At 44.2% G+C, this 24059-nt stretch overlaps 1 protein-coding gene across 6 annotated transcripts in view; it reads right to left on the bottom strand.

Moving 5' to 3' along the window:
- Positions 1-8366: 8366 nt before the first annotated feature.
- Positions 8367-24059, bottom strand: part of TARBP1 (TAR (HIV-1) RNA binding protein 1) — a 69743-nt gene continuing 54050 nt past the window's right edge. For 2 of the 6 annotated variants that reach the window (XM_059054605.2, XM_067025693.1), the window contains 8 exons: positions 18887-18973; positions 16690-16886; positions 15007-15088; positions 12876-13047; positions 9845-10036; positions 9536-9660; positions 9058-9194; positions 8367-8744 (listed from right to left, as the gene is read on the bottom strand). In XM_059054605.2, coding sequence (XP_058910588.1) covers positions 8576-8744; positions 9058-9194; positions 9536-9660; positions 9845-10036; positions 12876-13047; positions 15007-15088; positions 16690-16886; positions 18887-18973 — 1161 coding nt within the window. In that variant the 3' untranslated portion in view covers positions 8367-8575. Of the gene's footprint in view, positions 8745-9057; positions 9195-9535; positions 9661-9844; positions 10037-12875; positions 13048-13875; positions 14171-14685; positions 14784-15006; positions 15089-16689; positions 16887-18886; positions 18974-20937; positions 21292-24059 lie in introns of those variants that run through there. The other 4 variants (XR_010839005.1, XR_010839004.1, XM_067025694.1 and 1 more) reach the window with 4 other exon arrangements.

The raw sequence follows: 24059 nt of genomic DNA, 5'->3' as shown, positions 1-24059 counted from the left end.
TCTTCTTTGGAGAAATGTCTATTTAGTTCTTCTGCCCATTTTTGGATTGGGTTGTTTGTTTGTTTGTCATTGAGCTGCATGAGTTGCTTATAAATTTTGGAAATTAATCCTTTGTCAGTTGCTTCATTTGCAAATATTTTCTCCCATTCTGAGTGTTGTCTTTTGGTCTTGTTTATGGTATCCTTTGCTGTGCAAAAGCTTTTAAGTTTCATTAGGTCCCATTTGTTTATTTTTGTTTTTATTTCCATTTCTCTAGGAGATGGGTCAAAAAGGATCTTGCTGTGATTTATGTCGTATAGTGTTCTGCCTATGTTTTCCTCTAAGATTTTGATAGTGTCTGGCCTTACATTTAGGTCTTTAACCCATTTTGAGTTTATTTTTGTGTGTGGTGTTAGGGAGTGTTCTAATTTCATACTTTTACATGTAGCTGTCCAGTTTTCCCAGCACCACTTATTGAAGAGGCTGTCTTTTCTCCACTGTATATCCTTCCCTCCTTTATCAAAGATAAGGTGACCATATGTGTGTGGGTTTATCTCTGGGCTCTCTATCCTGTTCCATTGATCTATATTTCTGTTTTTGTGCCAGTACCATATTGTCTTGATTACTGTAGCCTTGTAGTAGAGTCTGAAGTCAGGGAGCCTAATTCCTCCAGCTCCATTTCTCGTTCTCAAGATTGCTTTGGCTATTCGGGGTCTTTTGTGTTTCCATACAAATTGTGAATTTTTTTGTTCTAGTTCTGTAAAAAATGCCAGTGGTAATTTGATAGGGATTGCATTGAATCGGTAGATTGCTTTGGGTAGTATAGTCATTTTCACAATGTTGATTCTTTGAATCCAAGAACATGGTATATTTCTCCACCTATTTGTATCATCTTTAATTTCTTTCATCAGTGTCTTATAGTTTTCTGCATACAAGTCTTTTGTCTCCTTAGGTAGGTTTATTCCTAGATATTTTATTCTGTTTGTTGCAATGGTAAATGGGAGTGTTTTCTTAATTTCACTCTCAGATTTTTCATCATTAGTGTATAAGAATGCCAGAGATTTCTGTGCATTAATTTTGTATCCTGCAACTTTACCAAATTCATTGATTAGCTCTAGTAGTTTTCTGGTAGCATCCTTAGGATTCTCTATGTATAGTATCATGTCATCTGCAAACAGTGACATCTTTACTTCTTCTTTTCCTATTTGGATTCCTTTTATTGCTTTATTTTCTCTGATTGCTGTGGCTAGAACTTCCAAAACTATGTTGAATAAGAGTGGTGAGAGTGGGCAACCTTGTCTTGTTCCTGATCTTAGTGGAAATGGTTGCTGTTTTTCACCATTGAGAACGATGCTAGCTGTGGGTTTGTCATATATGGCCTTTATTATGTTGAGGAAAGTTCCCTGTATGCCTACTTTCTGCAAGGTTTTTATCATAAATGAGTGTTGAATTTTGTCAAAAGCTTTCTCTGCATCTATTGAGATGATCATACGGTTTTTCTCCTTCAGTTTGTTGATATGGTGTATCACGTTGATTGATTTGCGTATATTGAAGAAACCTTGCATTCCTGGGATAAACCCCACTTGATCATGGTGTATGATCCTTTTAATGTGCTGTTGGATTCTGTTTGCTAATATTTTGTTGATGATTTTTGCATCTATTTTCATCAGTGATATTGGCCTGTAGTTTTCTTTCTTTGTGACGTCTTTGTCTGATTTTGGTGTCAGGGTGATGGTGGCCTCATAGAATGAGTTTGGGAGTGTTCCTCCCTCTGCTATCTGTTGGAAGAGTTTGAGAAGGATAGGTGTTAGCTCTTCTCTAAATGTTTGATAGAATTCGCCTGTGAAGCCATCTGGTCCTGGGCTTTTGTTTGCTGGAAGATTTTTAATCACAGTTTCAATTTCAGTGCTTGTGATTGGTCTGTTCAAATTTTCTATTTCTTCCTGGTTCAGTCTCGGCAGGTTGTGCATTTCTAAGAATTTGTCCATTTCTTCCAGGTTGTCCATTTTATTGGCATACAGTTGCTTGTAGTAATCTCTAATAATCTTTTGTATTTCTGCAGTGTCAGTTGTTACATCTCCTTTTTTATTTCTAATTCTATTGATTTGAGTCTTCTCCCTTTTATTCTTGATGAGTCTGGCTAATGGTTTATCAATTTTATTTATCTTCTCAAAGAACCAGCTTTTAGTTTTATTGATCTTTGCTACTGTTTCCTTCACTTCTTTTTCATTTATTTCTGATCTGATCTTTATGATTTCTTTCCTTCTGCTAAATTTGGGGTTTTTTTGTTCTTCTTTCTCTAATTGCTTTAAGTGCAAAGTTAGGTTGTTTATTCGAGATGTTTCCTGTTTCTTAAGGTATGATTGTATTGCTATAAACTTGCCTCTTAGAACTGCTTTTGCTGTATCCCATAGGTTTTGGGTCGTTGTGTCTCCATTGTCATTTGTTTCTCAGTAGTTTTTGATTTCCTCTTTGATTTCTTCAGTGATCACTTCGTTATTAAGTAGTGTATTGTTTAGCCTCCATGTGTTTGTATTTTTTACAGATCTTTTCCTATAATTGATATCTAGTCTCATAGCGTTGTGGTCGGAAAAGATACTTGATACGATTTCAATTTTCTTAAATTTGCCAAGGCTAGATTTGTGACCCAATATATGATCAATCCTGGAGAATGTTCCATGAGCACTTGAGAAAAATGTGTATTCTGTTGTTTTTGGATGGAATGTCCTATAAATATCAATTAAGTCCATCTTGTGTAATGTATCATTTAAAGCTTGTGTTTCCTTATTTATTTTCATTTTGGATGATCTGTCCATTGGTGAAAGTGGGGTGTTAAAGTCCCCCATTATAATTGTGTTACTGTCGATTTCCCCTTTTAAGGCTGTTAGTATTTGCCTTATGTATTGATGTGCTCCTATGTTGGGTGCATAAATATTTACAATTGTTATATCTTCTTCATGGATCGATCCCTTGATCATTATGTAGTGTCCTTCTTTGTCTCTTGTAATAGTCTTTATTTTAAAGTCTATTTTGTCTGATATGAGAATTGCTACTCCAGCTTTCTTCTGATTTCCATTTGCATGGAATATCTTTTTCCATCCCCTTACTTTCAGTCTGTATGTGTCCCTAGGTCTGAAGTGGGTCTCTTGTAGACAGCATATATATGGGTCTTGTTTTTGTATCCATTCAGCCAGTCTGTGTCTTTTGGTGGGAGCATTTAATCCATTTACATTTAAGGTAATTATCGATATGTATGTTCCTATTACCATTTACTTAATTGTTTCGGGTTGTTCTTGTAGGTCTTTTCCTTCTCTTGTGTTTCTTGCCTAGAGAAGTTCCTTTAGGATTTGTTGTAGAGCTGGTTTGGTGGTGTTGAACTCTCTCAGCTTTTGCTTGTCTGTAAAGGTTTTAATTTCTCCATCAAATCTGAATGAGATCCTTGCTGGGTAGAGTAATCTTGGTTGTAGGTTTTTTTCCTTCATCACTTTAAATATGTCCTGCCACTCCCTTCTGGCTTGTAGAGTTTCTGCTGAAAGATCAGATGTTAATCTTATGGGGATTCCCTTGTGTGTTATTTGTTGTTTTTCCCTTGCTGCTTTTAATATGTTTTCTTTGTACTTAATTTTTGACAGTTTGATTATTATGTGTCTTGGCGTGTTTCTCTTTGGGTTTATCCTGTATGGAACTCTCTGTGCTTCCTGGACTTGATTATTTCCTTTCCTATATTAGGGAAGTTTTCAACTATAATCTCTTCAAATATTTTCTCAGTCCCTTTCTTTTTCTCTTCTTCTTCTGGGACCCCTATAATTCGAATGTTGGTGCGTTTAATGTTGTCCCAGAGGTCTCTGAGACTGTCCTCAGTTCTTTTCATTCTTTTTTCTTTCTTCTGCTCTGCAGTAGTTATTTCCACTATTTTATCTTCCAGGTCACTTATCCGTTCTTCTGCCTCAGTTATCCTGCTATTGATCCCATCTAGAGTATTTTTAATTTCATTTATTGTGCTGCTCATCGTTGCTTGCTTCCTCTTTATTTCTTCTAGGTCCTTGTTAACCGTTTCTTGCAATCTGTCTATTCCATTTCCAAGATTTTGGATCATCTTTACTATCATTATTCTGAATTCTTTTTCAGGAAGACTGCCTATTTCCTCTTCATTTGTTAGGTGTGGTGTGTTTTTATCTTGCTCCTTCATCTGCTGTGTGTTTTTCTGTCTTCTCATTTTACTTATCTTACTGTGTTTGGGGGTCTCCTTTTTGCAGGCTGCAGATTCGTAGTTCCCGTTGTTTTTGGTGGCTGTCCCCAGTGGCTAAGGTTGGTTCAGTGGGTTGAGTAGGTTTCCTGGTTGGGGGGACTAGTGCCTGTGTTCTGGTGGATGAGGCTGGGTCTTGTCTTTCTGGTGGGCAGGTCCACGTCTGGTGGAGTGTCTGGGGATGTTGGTAGCCTTATTATGATTTTAGGCAGCCTCTCTGCTAATGGATGGGGCTGTAGTGCTTTCTTGCTATTTGTTGGGCATAGGGCGTCCAGTACTGTTCGTTGCTGGTCCTTGAGTGAAGCTGGGTGTTGGTGTTGAGATGGAGATCTCTGGGAGATTTTCGCCGTTTGATACTGCGTGCATCTGGGAGGTCTCTTGTGGACCAAGTGTCGTGAGGTTAGTTCTGCCACCTCAGAGACACAGCCCTGACGCCTGGCTGGAGTGCCAAGGGCCTTTAATCCACACGGCTCAAAATAAAAGGGAGGAAAAATAGAAAGGAAGGAGGGAGGGAGGGAGGGAAGGAAGGAAGAAAGGAAGGGAGGAAGGAAGAAAGGAAGGAAGGAAGAAATGAAGGAAGGAAGAAAGCAAGAAAGGAAGGAAGGGAGGAAGGAGGAAAGGAAGGGAGGAAGGAAGAAAGGAAGGAAGGAAGAAATGAAGGAAGGAAGCAAGAAAGGAAGGAAGTAAGGGAGGAAGAGAGGAAGAAAGGGAGGAAGGAAGGAAGAAAGGATGGAAGGAGGGAAGAAAGAAAGGAAGGAAGAAAGGCAGAAAGAAAGGAAGACGACGAAATAAAGTAGGGTAAAATATAGTTATTAAAATAAAAAATTATTAAGAAGAAAAGTTTCTATTAAAAAAAAAGTGTCGGTCTAATCCTAGGACAAACGGTGAAAGCAAAGCTATACAGACAAGATCTCACACAGCAGCACACACATACACACTCACAAAAAGAAAAAATGGGGAAAGTAATAGTATATCTTGCTCCCAAAGTCCACCTGCTCAACTTGGGATATTTTGCTGTGTATTCAGGTTTTCCACAGATGCAGGGCACTTCAAGTTGATTGTGGAGTTTTAATCCGCTGCTTCTGAGGCTGCTGGGAGAGACCTCCCCCTCTCCTCTTTGTTCGCACAGCTCCTGGGTTGATCTTTGGACTTGGCCCCGCCTCTGTGCGTAGGTCACCTGAGGGCGTCTGCCCTTCGCTCAGACAGGACGGGGTTAAAGGAGCAGCTGATTCGAGGGCTCTGGCACAGGCCAGGGGGAGGGAGGGGCACGGATGCGGGGTGAGCCTGCGGCGGCAGAGGGCGGCGTGACGCTGCACCGGCCCGAGGCGCGCCGCGCGTTCTCCCGGGGAAGCGGTCCCCGGATCCCAGGACCCCGGCAGTGGCGGGCTGCACGGGCTCCCGGGAGGGGCCGTGTGGAGAGTGACCTGTGCTCGCACATGGGCTTCGTGGTGGCGGCAGCAGCAACAATAGCGTCCCACACCCGTCTCTGCTGTCCGCGCCGACAGCCGCGGCTCGTGCCCGTTTCTGGAGCTCCTTTAAGCAACGCGCTTAATCACGTCTCCTCGCGCCCCAGGAAGCAAAGAGGCCAGAAAAAGTCTCTTGCCTCTTCGGCAGCTCCGCGCCCGTTTCTGGAGCTCCTTTAAGCGGCGCAATTAATCCCCTCCTCGCGCACCCGGAAGCAAAGAGGGAAGAAAAGGTCTCTTGCCCCTTCGGCAGCTCTGCGCCCGTATCTGGAGCTCCTTTAATTGGCGCAATTAATCCCCTCCTCGCGCACCCGGAAGCAAAGAGGGAAGAAAAGGTCTCTTGCCCCTTCGGCAGCTCCTGACTTCTCCGGGACTCCCTCCCGGCCAGCCGTGGCGCACTGACCCCTTCAGGCTGTGTTCACGCCGCCAACCCCAGTCCTCTTGCTGGGATCCGACCGAAGCCCGAGGCTCAGCGCCCAGCCCCCGCCCGCCCCGGCCGGTGAGCTGACAAGCCTCTCCAGCTGGTGAGTGCTGGCCGGCACCGATCCTCTGTGCGAGAATCTCTCCGCTTTGCCCTCCGCACCCTGTGGCTGCGCTCTCCTCCGCGGCTCCGGAGCTTCCCCCTCCGCCACCCGCAGTCTCTGCCCGCGAAGGGGCTTCTAGTGTGTGCGAATCTTTCCTCCTTCACGGCTCCCTCCCACTGGTGCAGGCCCCGTCCCTATTCTTTGTCTCTGTCTATTCTTTTTTCTTTTGCTCTACCCAGGTACGTGGGGAGTTTCTTGCCTTTTGGGAGGTCTGAGGTCTTCTGCCAGCGTTCAGTAGGTGTTCTGTAGGAGCAGTTCCACGTGTAGATGTATTTCTGATGTATCTGTGAGGAGGAAGGTGATCCCCGCGTCTTACTCTTCCGCCATCTTCTCGTACCCCCCGCTGTTATACAATATATCCTTGTTGCTTATCTATTTTATATATAGTAGCTTGTATCTGTTAATCCCTTACCCCTAATTTGGCCCTCCGCCTTTCCTTCTCCCCTTTGGTAACCACTAGGTTTTTATTTCTGTGTTTCGGTTTTGCATATAGATCCATTTGTATTATTTTTTAGATTCTACATATAAGTGATATTGTAGAGTAAAATAATTAAGTAAAAATAAAGCTACAGAAGGAAAAAATACATACAGGTAACGAACTCTGAAAGTTATTATTAGAAAAGGACCCAGCTTTTAGGTCAGGAGTTGCGAGCTGCAGTGTGGTGCTAGATGCAAAGGAAAGTTCCAAAACGTATGGGAGAAGGTTTGCTGGAAAATGAGTTGGTTAAAACCTGACAGTCTTACTAGGAGCATCCTGCAGGTCGATGAATACTAATGAAGCTATGACCGTCACCGATTGATGATGAACAGCTTCATTTGAAATGGCGCAGGGGTCGCTGTCTGCCTATTGAAAGAGGCCAGTTTGCCATGAAGTTCCTAAGGTGTAAACATGTCTGGCTAGAGCCATGAGATTTACTTGTTTGTTGCGTGAAAAACTGGTGATCAGGAAAAGCTCTTCATTTTATGGACACGGAAAGCAAAACTCAAGACAGATTATTATTATTATTATTATTATTATTTTTTTTTTTCTGTGGTATGCGGGCCTCTCACTGTTGTGGCCTCTCCCGTTGCGGGGCACAGGCTCCGGACGCGCAGGCTCAGCGGCCATGGCTCACGGGCCCAGCCGCTCCGCGGCATGTGGGATCTTCCCGGACCGGGGCACGAACCCGTATCCCCTGCATCGGCAGGCGGACTCTCAACCACTGCGCCACCAGGGAAGCCCAAGACAGATTATTTTTTTAATTTTGAAATTGCATTTGTAAATAGATTGCTGAGCCAACATCGAATCTAGATTAACGCATCCATAAGATTCGAGCCTTTTCTGTTTAAACATGTTACTGCCCTAGAGTCATAACCTGTTAGCGAGTATATTATTGATACTTTTTAGCTCTGAAACTGTTTTTTATGGAAAATTCTTTTTCAGTTATCCAGTCGTGTAATTAAATAATTCTGAGTGAATGTTTAAAAAAAAGGACCCAGACATGATTGAAGTGCATTGCTGGATGGTGATAGTTACCATTAAATAATCAAGTAATCCTAATATCAAACAAAAACCCCTCAGAAGAACAGAAACAGTAAATCAGCCCTCGTGGGTTCCATTCTCACTACTGGTAAGGACGTGCAAGGGTAAGTCAGTCACCTCCTTTGGGTCCACGTTGACAGCTGTCAGAAGCTAGACTATTTCTAATTTGAACCCTGAGCGAAGATGGCATATGAAAATTTCCTAAAAACTTCATATGGACGATTATGGCCTAGTTTATGACTTAAAAAAAAATCATGAACTTCACAGGGAAGCTGGTTTGGCACCTTGCCAAGCATGTTTCCTCCCTGCGCAGAAGTAGATACAAATCAGCAGAAAGAGGCCAATGACTCCTCCTCATGCTGAAACTCTGCTTCCACCCCTGCCCCGGCACTTGCTCTTGACAAGGGTGTGGTATTCACAGATAATCATCAGAGATGCCTTAATTCTGCCTTCCTCCTACCGTGATCCACATTTCTGACAACACTAGCTTCTAGGAAAGAAATGATCTTTTAAAAATACATTGTTTTATTTCCACAATTGCTTAAAATATTTTATTAAAGAAGCAATACAACTTAGCTTTAAAAAAGGTTTATTAAAGGGGACAGCATACAGCAATATAGTTAAGGCACATGACAAAGTTTTGGCATTAAACTGCAAGTAAAGAAATGCAAATTATCCCAACAGATTTCAGAATCTATCTCATCAGTCCGAACAGTTTAAAACGATGTTTCATCAGCACCAATAGATAACTCAAGAGCTCGTCTCAGACAAGGGACAAGCTTCAGGACCCGGGGTCCCCCCGCTTCAGCAGCTGCTGCCTGGTGTATTCCCAGATGAGCAGAGCTCCACTCACGTGGACGTTGAGGGAGCGGATGACGCCCTGCTGAGGAATTTCCACGCACACGTCCAACTGCTGGATCAGATTGGCTGGAATTCCTTCCCGTTCATTTCTGATTCAGAAGAATGGGAGAAGAAAGGTTAGTTTTCTTATAATAAACAAGTTTTTTTTCTCAGATATCCTGGATGTTTCTGGAAGAGACAGGCTAACAAAATGATATAAGTCTATGGTACGAAGAGTGTAACAGGAAGGGTCAATTCTGTGTTCACCCGGCCATCCCAAATGGGTGGAATAAAACGAAAATGTAGGGGGGCTTTCTATAAACCTTGCAAGTCAAAAGCCAGGTACAGGTGTATGACCAGGGGTCCAGGTAAAACTGTAAACCTTCTGAAGCGTTTTCTAGACTCTCCAGACAGTGTTCTTACCCCAACAAGAGGACAGACTTCTCAGGGAAGCGGTAGCAGGTTAGGTCTAAACTTTTCACAGTCTGTTCCACACCCACGATGGTGTAGCCTTCTGCTTTTTTCTGTTGCAGATAATCGATCAGCTGAGATGGTTTTACCTTAATATTCATTTACAAAGAGCAGAATATTAAATCATTCATTTACAGCCCTCCTGGGGGTAAAATCAGTTAAAGAAAAAAACACTTTCAGGAAACTGAAATTTGTTAAAAGGAAAAGGACAGAATTATACACTATAAAAAAACGCTCCCAACATCTCATAAATTTATCAAACGAGTGACTTATAACAGGACACACTTTACTGAAAAGAATTCTACTTTTCAGTATTATTTTTAAGCTACTAAAGGCTGGACTACTGCAAAAGGGTTGATAGCGTGAAGACAGAGTACTACAAAAGAGGCTAGCAAATGAAAATTGTAATAATAAATCACTTTGCACCCACCTCCACTAAAGGAAGCCACTGTTCTGCTGAAACGCTGAGGTGCTGAAACTGCTTGTCTCTGATGCACTGAAGGTTGCCAACCACGAGCGCCGAGGCCCCGAACACCTCACAGGTCCGGCACAGCCCTGCACAGGACAAGGCGGGGTTATTGCCACCAGCCTAAGGCCAAGTTCACTAGGTCCCAGGCATTCCTCTGAAGCTCCCGGAGAGGGGGAAATGTGGAAGAGAGGCCACAGATGGCACTGGGTCAGTTACAAATTTTCAGGATCAGAAGATGTTAAGCAAGCCCAGTGGAAACTCTTTTTTTACCTCCTAAGTTGGTTGGTTTGTCAATGAGTGAGGCCACTACAATCAGTCTGCTGAGCGACTTTCCAAGTTTGGCCGCACGATCCTGAAACACCAGCTCCAGGTCTGAGTCGGGAACATTGTTTCTCCACGGGATAATCTTCTTCTGAACATCACTCCACTCTGACTCGTTATCTGCTTCGCCTGAAGTAGAGCCTGGGAAAGAAAAAGAAAATATAAATCTCCCTCTCTACTGATTTACATGCATATATACTTTTTTAAGAGCTTAAAATGGTAGTTTAGAATGAGATTCTTTGACTAAAGAACTTTACTTGGATTCAGATACAATTGTCATTTTCAGTAACAGTTTAAAATGTTCAAATTCTACCCTGCTAACCAAAATATGACAACATTTCATGGAAATCAAAGATGCACATTTTTTCCATTTTAGCATACCCCAAATTGGGAAGCATCTTAGAATCCATAAGGGTATCATGGGTTTGGTAGTATTTTTTTCTTAGAGTTACATAAAATAATGGCGTATCTTACAAACAATGGTGTTATTAGATTGGAATTTTCTGTAGAAATATTATATGCCGGAAAACAACATAAATAGTCTTTATCTTAAATTATTTTCCAAGTACTTGGGGGACCTTTTCTAAAAACAAGGACTGTTCCTTGAAGCAGTGATCTCTTGGCCACCCCGATGAGTGCACGGATATTATTGACCTAATGTGCGTCGTGACCTCTAGTTCAGGACTGAGGCTCTCCTTCCCACTCCAAACCTGACTGAGCGAACGGGGGCACGTAGGTTACTGGGGAGGGAAGAGATACGCACGGAACCACAACGCGGTACTATACTGAGGGTGTGCTCACACAGACAGGAGTTGCTAATGTCTGGGGGAGGGAGGGGCAAAAGAGCAAGACCTAGGAGGGCTCAAGGGAAGGGAGTATGAGAGTCTGCAAAGGAGAGCGCGTGGGAAGGGCGGGGCAGACTGTGGACACGCGCACACAAGCAGGATGGACGCGGAAGGACAAGGACTCGGGCAGCAGCGGTGCCTTGGCATCGCCTTGGCGTCGCTCACAGCCTGCAGTGGAGGGAGGGACGTGACTCAGACCACGTCGTTAGGGCTTCGTGTATAAAATGATAAAGAATTTATTCTACCGACAGGAGGGAGTACAGGGTTTTAAGAAGGGGGGTAACAGTACTGGTTTTGTGTTGCAGAAAAACCACCTCTTAAAAACGATGTGGAGGATAAGTTGGGGAGGGAAAACCACCGAGAGGCTTTTACACTAGCCCAGCAAAGACAAACAATCTCTGCAAGAGGGGCTGAAGAGGAAGAGCAGAACCGCCAAGATCTGATAACGGACTAGAGGGACAGCAGAAGAATGAGTCCTGTGATACCACTAATAGGAAGGGGATTAGAAGAGGCACGTCTGGGCAGAAAGGTATGTGGATTTGGATACTGAGTTTAAAGAGCTTATAGGTGAGCTGGTGCGAGCGTCCAGAAGGCTCAGGAAAGAGGCTGGCCAGAGATAAGGATCTGAAAGTTGCAGTTACATAGGTGGTGGTTTCCAGCTGTGGAAATTAATTAAAAATGTGCAGGGAGGGCACACAGAATGAGAAGAAAAGCAGGCCAATGAAAGCATTTGGCATGCACGTCTCAGCAGAGAAACCCTGTTGCAATATCCCTCTCTTTACCCAAAGCAAACAAACAAACAGAAGGACCTCTGTGGCCTCTTCCCCATCCAGTAACTGCCCACCTCTCTGCTCCACGCACTCCCTCCATGGCAGAACTCAGACAAGAGGTCCAGATGTGCTGCTCTCCGCTCCCCCCCACCAGGCTGGCCCCTCCACCCTGAGAAGGCTCTTGTCACTGTCTTTTGCCCCCAAACCCACGTTTGCTCTTCCCCAGGCTTTGCCTGACTTGCTCTCATTTCATGTACGCCTCTGCTCGATGTCAACTCCTTAAAAAGGTCTTTTTAATCCTCTCTCACACTGCTTTATTTTCTCCATAGTACTTTTTACTACCTGACACCTTATCTGTTTGTTTAGGGTTGTTCCCCTGTAGGAACAGTAAGCGCCCTGAGGACAGGGCCTTTGTCTTCCTTCAGCACAGGGGGGGCATCAGTAAATCTTTGTTTATAGAGTAAATAAATTTAAGGTGATAGTCTTAAAATGAACCACCTAGAGTATTTCATTAAAAAAATGCACTTGCCTAGGACTCTCCAGGCAAAAATCTAAGGGTGGGACTCAAGAATCTGTAGTTTTGATGTCCTAGGGATTCCTGAAAACACTAAAATTTGAGAGAATGATAAATATAAGGGACAAGGGAGGGGAACTCAAAGGAGAGTGAGAGAAGGGCTTCCCTGGTGGCCAATTTCTGCTCTTCTGAAAGAAGTTTTAATGATGCTTATGGGTTGGGGAAGCCAGAAGGAGGACAAAGTGTGAGTGACAGAAATGCTGAGAATGCAGATCACTACTACACATCTCTCAAGGTTAGCTGTGATTTTAAAAATGGGCGGGGGACTTGATGCCCGGTTTTCTGGGGCAGCTGGATTGTGAAGGGAAGGGGGAGGAGAAGTAAGAGGGAAAGGCTGGTGCTGCAGGGAAGGATGGGGGCGGGGGCGTGAAAGGAGGGCTGGAGCCACAGGGAAGAGGGGGTAAGAGATGAGTGATGTTCAGCCAGACGCAGCAGGGAATGCAGAGCTCTGCTGCACTCCCAAATACGACAAGAAAAGAGATTTCTTATTTTAGCCCTTCTTTATATCTATATTTTTTCAGAAATATATAGTAGAAGAGCAATGAATATTAATTAACAATACTTCAAAGAAGACAGAAACCTTTAGCTTGGCTGTTAAGAGCAAAGCCAACGTCAACTGAAAGTACCAGTCCGAGTGACGCCACACTTCCTGTCTTTCCTCTAAGCGTGGGAGTAGAACTCACCACATCAATGAGAAAGTGACGCCATCAACCACCTATTCCAAGTCACGTGAAATCAGTGAGCCTGACTAAGGCAACAGGGAGAAAAGGTAAAACAAAAGTTTTTCTTACCTATGTCCTGCTGGGACCAGTCACCTGGTTTTAGTTCACAGAGCTGAGTTGGAGAAAGGTACCACTGAAATCCTGCATCTAAAGGAATGTCAGTGAACCTGGTAAATTTACCGATGGCAATCCATTCGTCCTCAACAAGGCCGGAAAGGCGTGGAAGGATGTAAAATATGGTCTGAAAGGAGAATTGTAAAAGTCTAAATTTTTTTCCCTTAAAAATAACAAAGAAATACATGATAACATGTTTAAAGTACAACTTATTTATTATTACTGATGTGTTCTCCCAAACTATCACATCTGATCAAATTACATACTTTCATTTATATCTTGTAGCAATTGTCTGTCTATACTTATCTTCTCTAAGAAATTAAGGGATTAATTTAGGAAATCCTTGAGAGCGGGCAGATCTTCCACTCCAGTATTTCTAACTGTATGTAACATAATACATACCACACTCTTAATACAAGCAAGAAGTGTTTTGGAATTAATCAGCATTAATGTTGGACATTTGGATAAATGCTATTTATTGACGACCAGACAGTCACCCCCATAAGCAATCAAGTGAAAGCTCTTGTGATGCCAGATCTTTACTCTCGCTGCCAATATACACATTTAGAATCTAGATTTTGCCTCGACTGTATCCTGGCTGGGTGACGTTAGATAAGCCATTAGCCTTTCTCAGCTTGAGCTTCCTCATTGGTAAAGTGAGGGTAAAATCAGGTTAAAAGAGCACATGAAAGTGATTTGTAAGCTGCACAGTGTTAACACCACTGTGACCAGCAGTTCTTCAGTCGTTACGTAACAATCCTCCTTTCCTTTTCTTACCTATGACAAGAAAACTGAGATCCAGATAATCCTCAAATGTGAAAAGGCACATAGGAAGCAGAAGCACAGTAGGCAATTTAAAAATAAAGTAATAAACTTATAACAATGTCCAAGTCTTCATAAAAGTTTTTAGAATGAATATGGTTTTCTCTTTATTAGCAATATTTGTGCAAACTGAAACGCATAATGAATGCAACTGTTATTAAGTAGGTACACCAAGTATAGCTCCAAATGTACAGAGAAACAGAGTTCTCGTGTGCCATTATTTTATTGATATGTACAGTTATGGTTTGTATAATTAATAGAGAATAAAATATATAAAACATATGAGGGTGAGGCAGGCAAAGTCAGGATGAAGGAAAAGGGGAAGAAGGGACTTACTCCTGCTGGAGAACTGAATAGAAAAGGCTGACTTAGCACTAGAGAGTTATTAAGAGTCCTTCAGAAAGATGTCAAACAAAGCATTCTGGGCGCTAAAGGACACAGAACAGAGCACGTTAAAATATTTGAAAAATCCTAAATAATTTTTGCAATGAAGCAACGAAGTACACAATAATGTTCTATGATGACTATCTCACAACATATAGATCTGTATTTTTTTTTAAAGGCCAGCTTATTAGTAATCCCCCCCACACACACAACCCAACAACAACAAAAAACTGCTTATGCATGGTAGCTAACGTTTCTGCTACTTGCAAGTTCCTAGATCACAAATTTTAAGTTCCAATATAACTGTATTCGAAACTGTAGTCGAAAAAGGGAGAAAGTAATATCATATGTACAAATTTTAATAATGTCTATGTTAATTCACATGCTAAAACTGTAATAAGTTTAAAGAAATTACATAAGCACATTCTGTTACGATCAGTGAGATGGTGGATCATTTGCTATACAATTCCAGCCATCCAGAACCTAAAATAGGCACTTAACAAAAGAGTAGATCTTTTCGCTCTTTCATAACAATGGGCTTCGTTACAACAAATCTCACCTGCACAAATGTTCTCACTCATTTCCTTTTAATGTCAGAACAGATTTCTGTTCAGAGTTAAATATTCCCCCTTCCAGTGTTTACAAGCCAGACACTGCCTGAGAAACAGAAAGTGAAAATGACTAGCCAATTTTCACTGCTGAAGAGTGAAAGGCAAGCAGCCATCTGCACAAAGTGACAAAATTTCACGGAGCATTTTACGACGTGAAGGCGGTGTTGTAAGGACAGTTAACCTCGTTATACCTTCAACAACCGCGGCAGAAAAGAAGCACCGGGACTAAAGATACGGAAGAGAGTTCGCAAATGATATTTTCTGCTCACCTCCAGACAGTAATCCTTAAGTGGGTGGAATGTTGCAAAGAAGAAATGCTCCTGGATCCGTTGCCAATTCTTCTTTGCGTTCCTAAGTGTTAAAGATACGTGTGAGGTACAGACTAGTGAACCCACTCTGGTAAGGGGGAAAACCAAGTAGCTCTCTTCAAGAGGTACTGCAGAATTCAGAGTGAATGGAAAATCTCGTGAATTTTATCCCAAGATTTATAACCCCTATCTCCAAGATCAACATCCTTAAACGCTGACCCTAAATCTGACACTTTGAAATGAAACTCAAAGACAGACAAAGCAATTAAATAACTCTCTCACAGTCCTGGGTCAAACAATGACTCAACAAGAATGAAACTCAGGTCTCCACTCCATCAAAGAGGCAGTCGTCAGTCAACAGCCAACGCTGGGAAAATCTCACAGGAACAGCTGCCGCAGGTACAACTCACGTGCTTGGGGAAAAGAAGTCTAAAAGGGAAGCATGTAAGAAATCTAGGCTGGGATCCTTATGTCTCTCTCTGGCCATAAATGCTTTTTTTTTTTTTTTCAGGAGAGAAAATCGTTACATAAGTTGCTTTTTTTTCCCTGGCTGCGCAGTGTGCAGCATGTGGGATCTCAGTTCCCCGACCAGGGATCGCCCACTGCAGTGGAAGCACGGAGTCTTAACCTCGGGACTACCAGGGAAGTCCACGTAAGTCACGTTTTCTACCCTGAAGATTCACGACACGCAGCCAAACTGTACCAACTTTCATAAACCAAATGAAAGCAATAGGTTTTAAATACTTAGATACATACTCACAAACAACAAAACCCCCCAATGTGTCAAGTTTTAGAAGGCAAAAGAGGGAGGAATAAAAATGACAAAACATGGCCACCGGCAGGTTTCAGTTTAAATTCACGATCGACAACCCAAAAGCTAAGCAGCAATTTCAAGACGCCTTCCCGGCAAGATCATTCTCCTGCTTCGGCCAACGTCCCTTCTTCAGCCCTGAGTTCCCAGCCCCTCCTGTCACTGCCGGCTGGGCCTCAACATCAGTGGGGTGAGAAGAGGAGACCTGAGATGAGACACCGGCCCCTCCTTATGCACCTGTCCCTCCTTATGCACCTGTCCTCTTCAAAGGACAACACCCCAATGTATGTCCGAGCTCCCATCCCCCTAGGTTTTGCTCTGCGTCGTGCACCCCGACCCACTCCATCACAGCAGCGGTGTTCTATCTGTCTGATGTTGAGCATCTGAGTAGGATTTTGTTTGGGGGATAGAGAAGCTCTCTTAGAAAAGAGAAAGGCAAGAGCTTCCGGCTTTAATCGGGACATCTGAGGGGTTACGGGCGTGGCTTTAGAGTCACGTCCTGCTGCTTCTCAGCAGTTCTTTGACAACAGAGGATGCAAACATTTGGCTACGCTGAAGAGAAACATCTAGAGGTCCCTAAATTAAAGATCAAGGATTAAAGAGTAAAAACAAAAAGAAAAAGAAAAGAAAGAGGTCAATGACAGAGCTGACAGCACTTAGAACTGTAATTAAATTGCACATCAAATAGTGAGCTGCTTAAATGCTGCTTCATCTGACCTCCGTGCACTACAGCGTGATGGGCTAAACAGAAGCTGCTAAAGCTGGGCACCCTCTACACCCTCTCTGCACACAACGCTGGACCAAGGGGTAAGGGGAGGACAAGGCCTACTTACCCTGCTCCATGCATGTTTTCCACCTGACTCAGACTGGATTCAATAATGGAAGTCAAAGCATCAAGTTCTTCAATGTGCAACGTCTTACACATGTTCCAGATTTTCTTAAGAGCAACTAAGGCATACAGTCGAATGCTAAAATTGTGATTAAAACACCAGTGCAGTACGATAATAAGGGCTTGCTTCAGAATTAGTTTCTGAAAAGGAGAAACATTCTTCAGATGTAAACATGGACCATTTTACCCTTGACTGTATGACCAAGAACAAGGTGTACAGGTGGCAAAAATGCTACAAAGTAAAATCTTATTTCACTGGTTTTGCATTGTCATTCTCAGACAGATACAGTGGCAGGAGTAATTTCCTCAAGAAGGAAAGTATCTTCCCAGCTCTTTAGTTTTTACTTACCAGGCTGCCTCACGGTTTCCCCCATACTCCAGTACCTAGGTTAATCTGAATGAAGTACGTTCATGCTAACCATTGTATGACCAGTGTTTTAAGAAGTCTCCATCACTTACTACCTTACCAATGGGCTGTAAAAGTTAGAAATATTCAGTGAACTTGAGCAAGGTATCTCATGAAGTGCTGTTTTCCCCTGGTCTCAACTACTCTGTTTTCCCTAATGGTGACCTTGGACCCACACAGCACTGAGTGGTGGCAGGAAAATTAAGAAGTGGGGAGAAAAATAGTAAGAGTTTCAACTTCCCTGTAGTATTTTCCTGTGAATTCACAGAGTTTTTCACCTTCACAGCCAGGAGATTTTTTTATGCAATGATAATCCCTGATTTCTAAAACCACACAGTTCAACAGGTACTAAAGGCAAAGGAAGTGTGCCATGTATTAATGTGGCAACCAGAGGGACTCAAACTTTTAATACAGTGTCAGGAGCTCCCTTAATGCTCCCAGCAAACGGCTCATCTGTAAATGTTACTGGGCTGCACCAAGCCAGGAGCCCTGCAATAGTCTATCTTACTTCTCGCAACAGATTGTAAGCAAATCTCTTCCCTGCACATATTTAAAACAGAAAGATAACAACTGCTATTATCTGATGCTAGAGCTTTTTAAACTCTTACCAGAAGGTGTTAACACAAGCTTTCACATAACTGTAAGTAACACACTGCCATCTGGCCGACAGACACTGTAACACACCATCAAGTTTAAGATGCCATGGGTTTTGAGGTGAAAATGTGGTGGGAAGAGAGACCTGTTCTTAGGATGGATGAAATAGATTAACAACGAAATCTGACTGTTACCGTGCTTAAAGACAACACTTTGAAAAATTCTAGGAAACCTATCCCCCCAACATTTTTACCTCACTTTCAACACTAAACATTTATTTCAGACGGCTGACCATTGAACAACGGGTTCGAACTGTGCAGGTCCACTTATACGTGGATATTTTTCACTAAAGATGTACTACAGTGCTACATGGTCCTCGGGGGGTTGAATCCACAGATACAGATGAGGAACCTTGTATTACGGTGACTGTAAAGTTACACGTGGATTTCCCACTGCACAGAGGGTCGGTACTCCCAACTCCTGTGTTGACCGAGGGTCAGCTGTGTTATGTTTCTCCCAGAGTTTACAACATCTAAGTACATTCTATGTAGATTCAATAATATAGAATCTTGCTCTAAATCTTTACCGGCAGGTTTTCCTGAATTCTCTGCAGTTGCCATAGTGATTAACCAGAATTAGCTAAGATCTCTACTTATCTAGGGAAGAAGCTTTAAACCTGAGAAAGATGAAGAACTGGCTTTCACACTCTGAATAATGACAGTCATTTATATAAACCTTCAATAACACAATGGCTTTTAATACTCTGACCGTTTCTTTGTATAAGCATTTGTTAAATAACTCTGCCAGCCAAGGAACAGTTAAATGCAATAAGGGAAGTCTTATTTAAATAATCTTACATAAATACTTGTATAAAGTTAAGCATCCTATCATTAAAAGTTGCCCATTGATCTGTCTAGAGATTTAATGTGCTGATCGTTATCTCTCTGTGTGTGTGCCCGTGGGTGACACCTTATTGTGCATTTGTGTCTAAGTGTGTGTGCCATTAGGAGGGGAGTGGAAGGGAAGGGGAGAAACTGCAAAACACACAAGGACTACTCTAAATGAAAACAGTTAGTACAAATGTATAAGTTCTATTTTGATAGTCAAGTCTGAACTCTTCTTATAAACAATATAAACCCACCTTCTCTGGAATATTTTCAGTAAGGATGTCCAAATGCGACAAAACTGATAAAAATGTACAAATGCTTGTTTTAAGGTTTTCTTCAGCCTGAAAATAAATCAGATACACGAAACAGTCATTCAAGGCTGCCGCGAGCCCGCGCACATCAAGGCACCGGGTTGGACGCTTGGGGCCCGGGCCGTGAGGCGAGCTCCTCGCCGACGCAGCCACGGCCCCGGTGGGAGCAGAGGAGGAAAAGCGAGAAAGGACAGGCACGTCCCAGAGCCAAACGCCCGCCTGCACAACACTCATCAGACCCACGCCGGCTCACCACTCAGGCGAGGAGTAGCTGGTGGAGAGCAGGGTGGGCTCACTGCAGGGAGAGAAGGGCTGGCTGGGGAAAGCGGGGTGGGCAGGGAAACAGGAAATAGGAGGCACAGGTGAAGAGCAAGACGCGCAAAGACAGGCAAGTGGGAGGCAAAGGCCCCGTGCGGAGGGGAACAGCAGAGGTTCAATGGGGCCCTGCAGCTGCTTAAAAAAAGCGTCAATGCTGGGCTTCCCTGGTGGCGCAGCGGTTGAGAGTCCGCCTGCCGATGCGGGGGACGCGGGTTCGTGCCCCGGTCCGGGAAGATCCCACGTGCCGCGGAGCAGCTGGGCCCGTGAGCCATGGCCGCCGAGCCTGCGCGTCCGGAGCCTGTTCCCCGCAACGGGAGAGGCCACGACAGTGAGAGGCCCGCGTACCGCAAAAAAAAAAAAAAAAAAAGCCTCAATGAAACGCTACCTCTAAGAGTGTTTAACTGGAATTCGGAAACCTTCCCAATGATAGTGACTTGGAATTACACATTATTTTAATGATAAAAAACTGACGGACGCCAGGTAGACTGGAAAGACTACAGACATTACAGTTCCGAAACTGTTCCAAAAGGCGAATCAGATGATTAATTCCTTTATGTAACTAGTAGTTATTGACTGTCTTCCATGGAACAGTTACTGTGGCAGAAACAGAGGAAAGCAAAAATAGATAAGATTCCTGCCTTCCTGGAGCTTATGGTCTAATGGAGAGGAAAGACAAAATCAAACCAGACAATAAATTAAAATTCCCATTATAAAAAGAACTATTTATGTGCTACAAAAACCCACACTAAGGGGATCTAAACTACTCAGGGAGGTAAATTCCTTTAAGAAATGACACAAACGACACATGAAGTGCGATCTAAAAGGAAGAGAAGCAGGCCAGCAAAGAGGAGAAAGAACAGAAAAGGGCAGAGCAGTACTCGGCCACATGGGGGGGGGTCCCCGCTGAAGCGAGCTGCCCAGCAATCAGGCCCTAATGCAGCCCCTCCCAGCTGGCGGGCTCGGGCACGCCATCTGCTCTGGCCGATGAGCAGCAGGGAGCGATCAGAGGCTGGGAAAGCATGGACACACCAAGATGCGTCCTCCTGGAACGCTCGTCCTTGGAACCCTGAGCAACCAGAGAGAGGTGCAGCATCAGTGGTGCCCGGCGCCTCGGCTGTCCCCACTCCTGCAGCCCAGGTGACAAGCACGTGGCCAAAGAAGTCGTTTGCAGGTCCCAGACCGGTAGACACCACATGCACAACAGCCCAGCCTGGTCCAGTCAATCCAGAAGCAGGAAAAATAGCAGAGTGCTATTTTTCACACCTCTGGCCTTTAGAATGTTCCAGCAACAGAAAACAGCCCATCCATGCATCCATGACTCGAGCGCAGAGGTGGGAACGTGAGGCACACTGACTGGACGGAGAGGAGGGCACAGACCACGTGAGACCTGCAGGCCACTCAAGACTTCGGTCTTTGTTCTGAGAGCAGTGTTTTAAGAAAGTGGACGGCCTGATCACATTTTCATTTTGAAGAACCTGCTCTGGCCTCTGTGTGGAGAGTAGACTGAAACGGAGGAAGAGGGGACACAGGTGGTCCACCGAGGGGAGCAGTGCAGTGGACGATGCAGCCTGGACCAAGGCCAAATGCAGAGATGGGAGACGGTGGCTGAGAAACACTCGGGAGGTAAGAGCGACAGGATGTGGTCCAGAGTCAGGAAAAGCGCCGAGTTCCCTGCTTTGTGCAGCTGTACAGACGGTGGTGCTGTTTACAATAGTAGAAAAAGATCAAGTGTGGGGCAAATATAAGGCACCTGGTGTCAGACATCCAAGTTTTAGAAGATTTATAAACATTCAAGAAGAATGTCTGCAGCGGGGGTCAGCAAAGCTTTCTGTAAAGGACCAAACAGTGAATAAAAATACAGCTGTGAGGTCCAGTCTGTTGCAAACAAACACTCGACTCTGCCCTTTTAGCTCAAACACAGCCATGAACGATATGTGCTGATATGTGAACCGACGTGTCTGTGCTCCATCAAGCACGGCCAGGCCGGGTGTGGCCGCAGTCAGCCTGATGGAGCGCTCAGGGGAAGATGTCTGGAAGAGAGAGATACATTATTGGGTCATTCATATCAGACAGTAAGTGAATCCATGACCCAGCCAAAACTGACTATAAAACAAGGAGCAATTAAGGAAAGAAGGCGGCCCAGCCTTGAGAAGCGCTAACATTTAACAGCTGGGTAGGGAAGGAAATGCCCAGAAAGGACACAGAAAAGAGGAAACAGAGGGGCAGGAGGAACCAGGGAAGTGTGTTACTGAACCAGGAACAAGGAGGTCGTCTGCAGCATGGATGGATGGGGAGAAACAGAAGGAGGCTGACCACCGACGCTGGCAAAGGGTCGTCTGAGAAGTGACCGAGCTGGCGGTGGGTCCGCTGGATTGAACTGTGGGCGAGGAGAACATGAAAACCCCGAAACTGGCAAGTCTGGCTCTGACGGGGTAGGGAGATAGGTGATTACAGGCGTCCTCTATAGGAGCAGCTCAGCGTAAATACCCGTAACAACGGATGAGAAACCATCTGGTTAAGAAGGGGACACTAGGTATAGGAGAGAGACTGAGGGCTAAGGTTCCCGAGAAGGCAGACAGGAAGAGAAGCCAGAGAACAAGCAGAGGAACTACCTCAACAGCAGACTCAGGTCCTTGATAAAGAACGGAAACGTTCCTGGGTGGATATGGACAAGGTATTGGGTTGGCCAAAAAGTTCATTCGGGTTTTTCCAGAAGATGCGATGGCAAAACCTGAATGAACTTTTCGGCCAACCCTATATATTTATTTGCGTGACTGCTCTTGAGAAGTAAAGGTATTCCTATGCAATGACTGCTATTTTCTCGGAAACATAAAAGCTAAGGTCACCTGCTTCAAATAAAGGAGGAAAAGGGTGTAGTGGACACTGCCTGTTTGGGGGTATCTATTCTGAATCCTCTTCCAAGTTCAGGGAATTCTTCACCTTATAGGTCTTGTGAGAAGCTGGAAATGCCAGACATTCATTTTCCCAGCCTCCTTGCAGCTAAGTGAAGTCACCTGACCTGGATCCAGATATGCCTGCCCTGAATGCTAGGTTGAGAACTCGTTACCCAGAGAGGCAGAGGCCACAGAGAACCCACTCCATGCAGGTGGCAGAGGAGGCAGGCGGACGGCTGGCCAAGGCTGCAGCACTGCCGTGATGGCACCAGGCGTCCAGTGGGGTGAAGCAATGTCCCCGGTGCACCTGCTCTACGGCATGCCTGTGGTTACAGTTCTGGAAACCACTGAGCCCCACCTTGCTCCTGCCTATTTTCCAAGCTGGATTCTGCAGCTTTCTGGGCATTGTGTAAGCTACCTCACTTCCCCCATCTCCGCTGTCTGTTCTCCATCCCTTTGATTCAATCGGCAAACGTTTTACCTGCTTACAGTGAAAAACCCTGACTGATGTCCACAAGGAAAAGATTTGAAGAGAATATACCAGCTCTGAGAGCTCTTTATGGAAAAGGAAAGACTGAGCAGAGTGGAAAAACGGGACGGAATTGGTGGCTTGACCAGGCACAGGAGAGTCAGGGAGGCTGGAAGCACACCAGAGCCAGGGGCCTTCCGTGAGAATTTCTGAGGCAGCGCCCACCCGCTTGAGAGCAGAAAAATCAAACAAGATTAGTAAAGTAACAGGTCTGAGAAGCAATGCCAGGAAAAAATGTCCAAGTATGTTTCTTAATTCTAGGGACATGAAGAGCCAGGAGAGGAACCTTGGAACAGTGAAGACAAACGCAGCTTCTGAAATGAAACAGACATTTGAATTGGAGCTTTGTCATTTCTTAGTGGTGTGACAAGTTACTTAATCTCTCTGGACTTCTGTTTTCTTTACTAAGTAAAATGTAAAAATTCCGACCTACTTTTCAGGATCATTGTGAAGGTGATGCCGCCATGCTTATCATAACACCCAGGTTTCAGGAGAGGAGCCTGGGACAGTGAAGGACCGTGGGCGGGGGTGGCCGCGGTGGCGTGTGTGTTGTGTGTCTGTCAGGGATTTCAGGCAAAGACACGCTCATCAATTTCATGTTATACAGGATGAAGTTTGAAGTGATTATGTTAGAGGGCCTAGAAAGCAAAGGGAGTATAGAAAGAGAAGGACAAGGGACTGGACAAGGGATTGCCACAGTAAGTGACCACCACAGTGTACAGTCCGCTGGAGAAAAAAAGCAACAGTCAACGACAAAGGCTGCATGGCAGTAAGGAAGATGAAGAAAAAGACAAGGCTGTTTGTAGCTGCACGTGAAGCCCTCAACGTGCGACTTCTGAAGATGCGGCAGAGCCCAGCGGTTTAAGAAGAGCAAGAGAGAAAGGCAAAGATACTCACTCTCGAAGTTTAACAGAAAGAAAAGAAAACACTAGGACGACGGCAGGATGGGGGAAAAGTCAAAATAAGAGAGCAGAACTCAGGGTAAAGTCCCAGAAGGAATTGCACATAAGGACACAGATACAGATGAGGAAGAGAGATCAACAGTTTCTCCCCCTGAAGCAGAAAGGAAGAAACAGAAAGAGATAACCTTTCACACACAGAAGGCAAAGCCATTTACCGAGAAAGGGAAGGGTGAACTGGGGAACCAGCAGAAAATACTGGAGGCAAGTATTTAGAACTGATGTTTAGAAACAACTTGCTATTTGTCAGGAAGCCCGCAACTGCAAACTCTATCACTAATCTTAGTATCGATGCCCTAAAAATGATTTTCAAGATATAAGAATGTTGGGGATGGGGTGTCAGAGGTGTGCGTGAGGGTACAGAGGAGGTAAGAATGGAAACGAACTGACACTTGCTTTTGGCTGGGTGGTAGGGG

This window comes from Kogia breviceps, chromosome 2, assembly GCF_026419965.1.
Source record: "Kogia breviceps isolate mKogBre1 chromosome 2, mKogBre1 haplotype 1, whole genome shotgun sequence".
Taxonomy (NCBI): domain Eukaryota; kingdom Metazoa; phylum Chordata; class Mammalia; order Artiodactyla; family Physeteridae; genus Kogia; species Kogia breviceps.
Note: the sequence above shows the minus strand (reverse complement) of the source record. Positions and strands in the feature narration are given on the sequence as shown.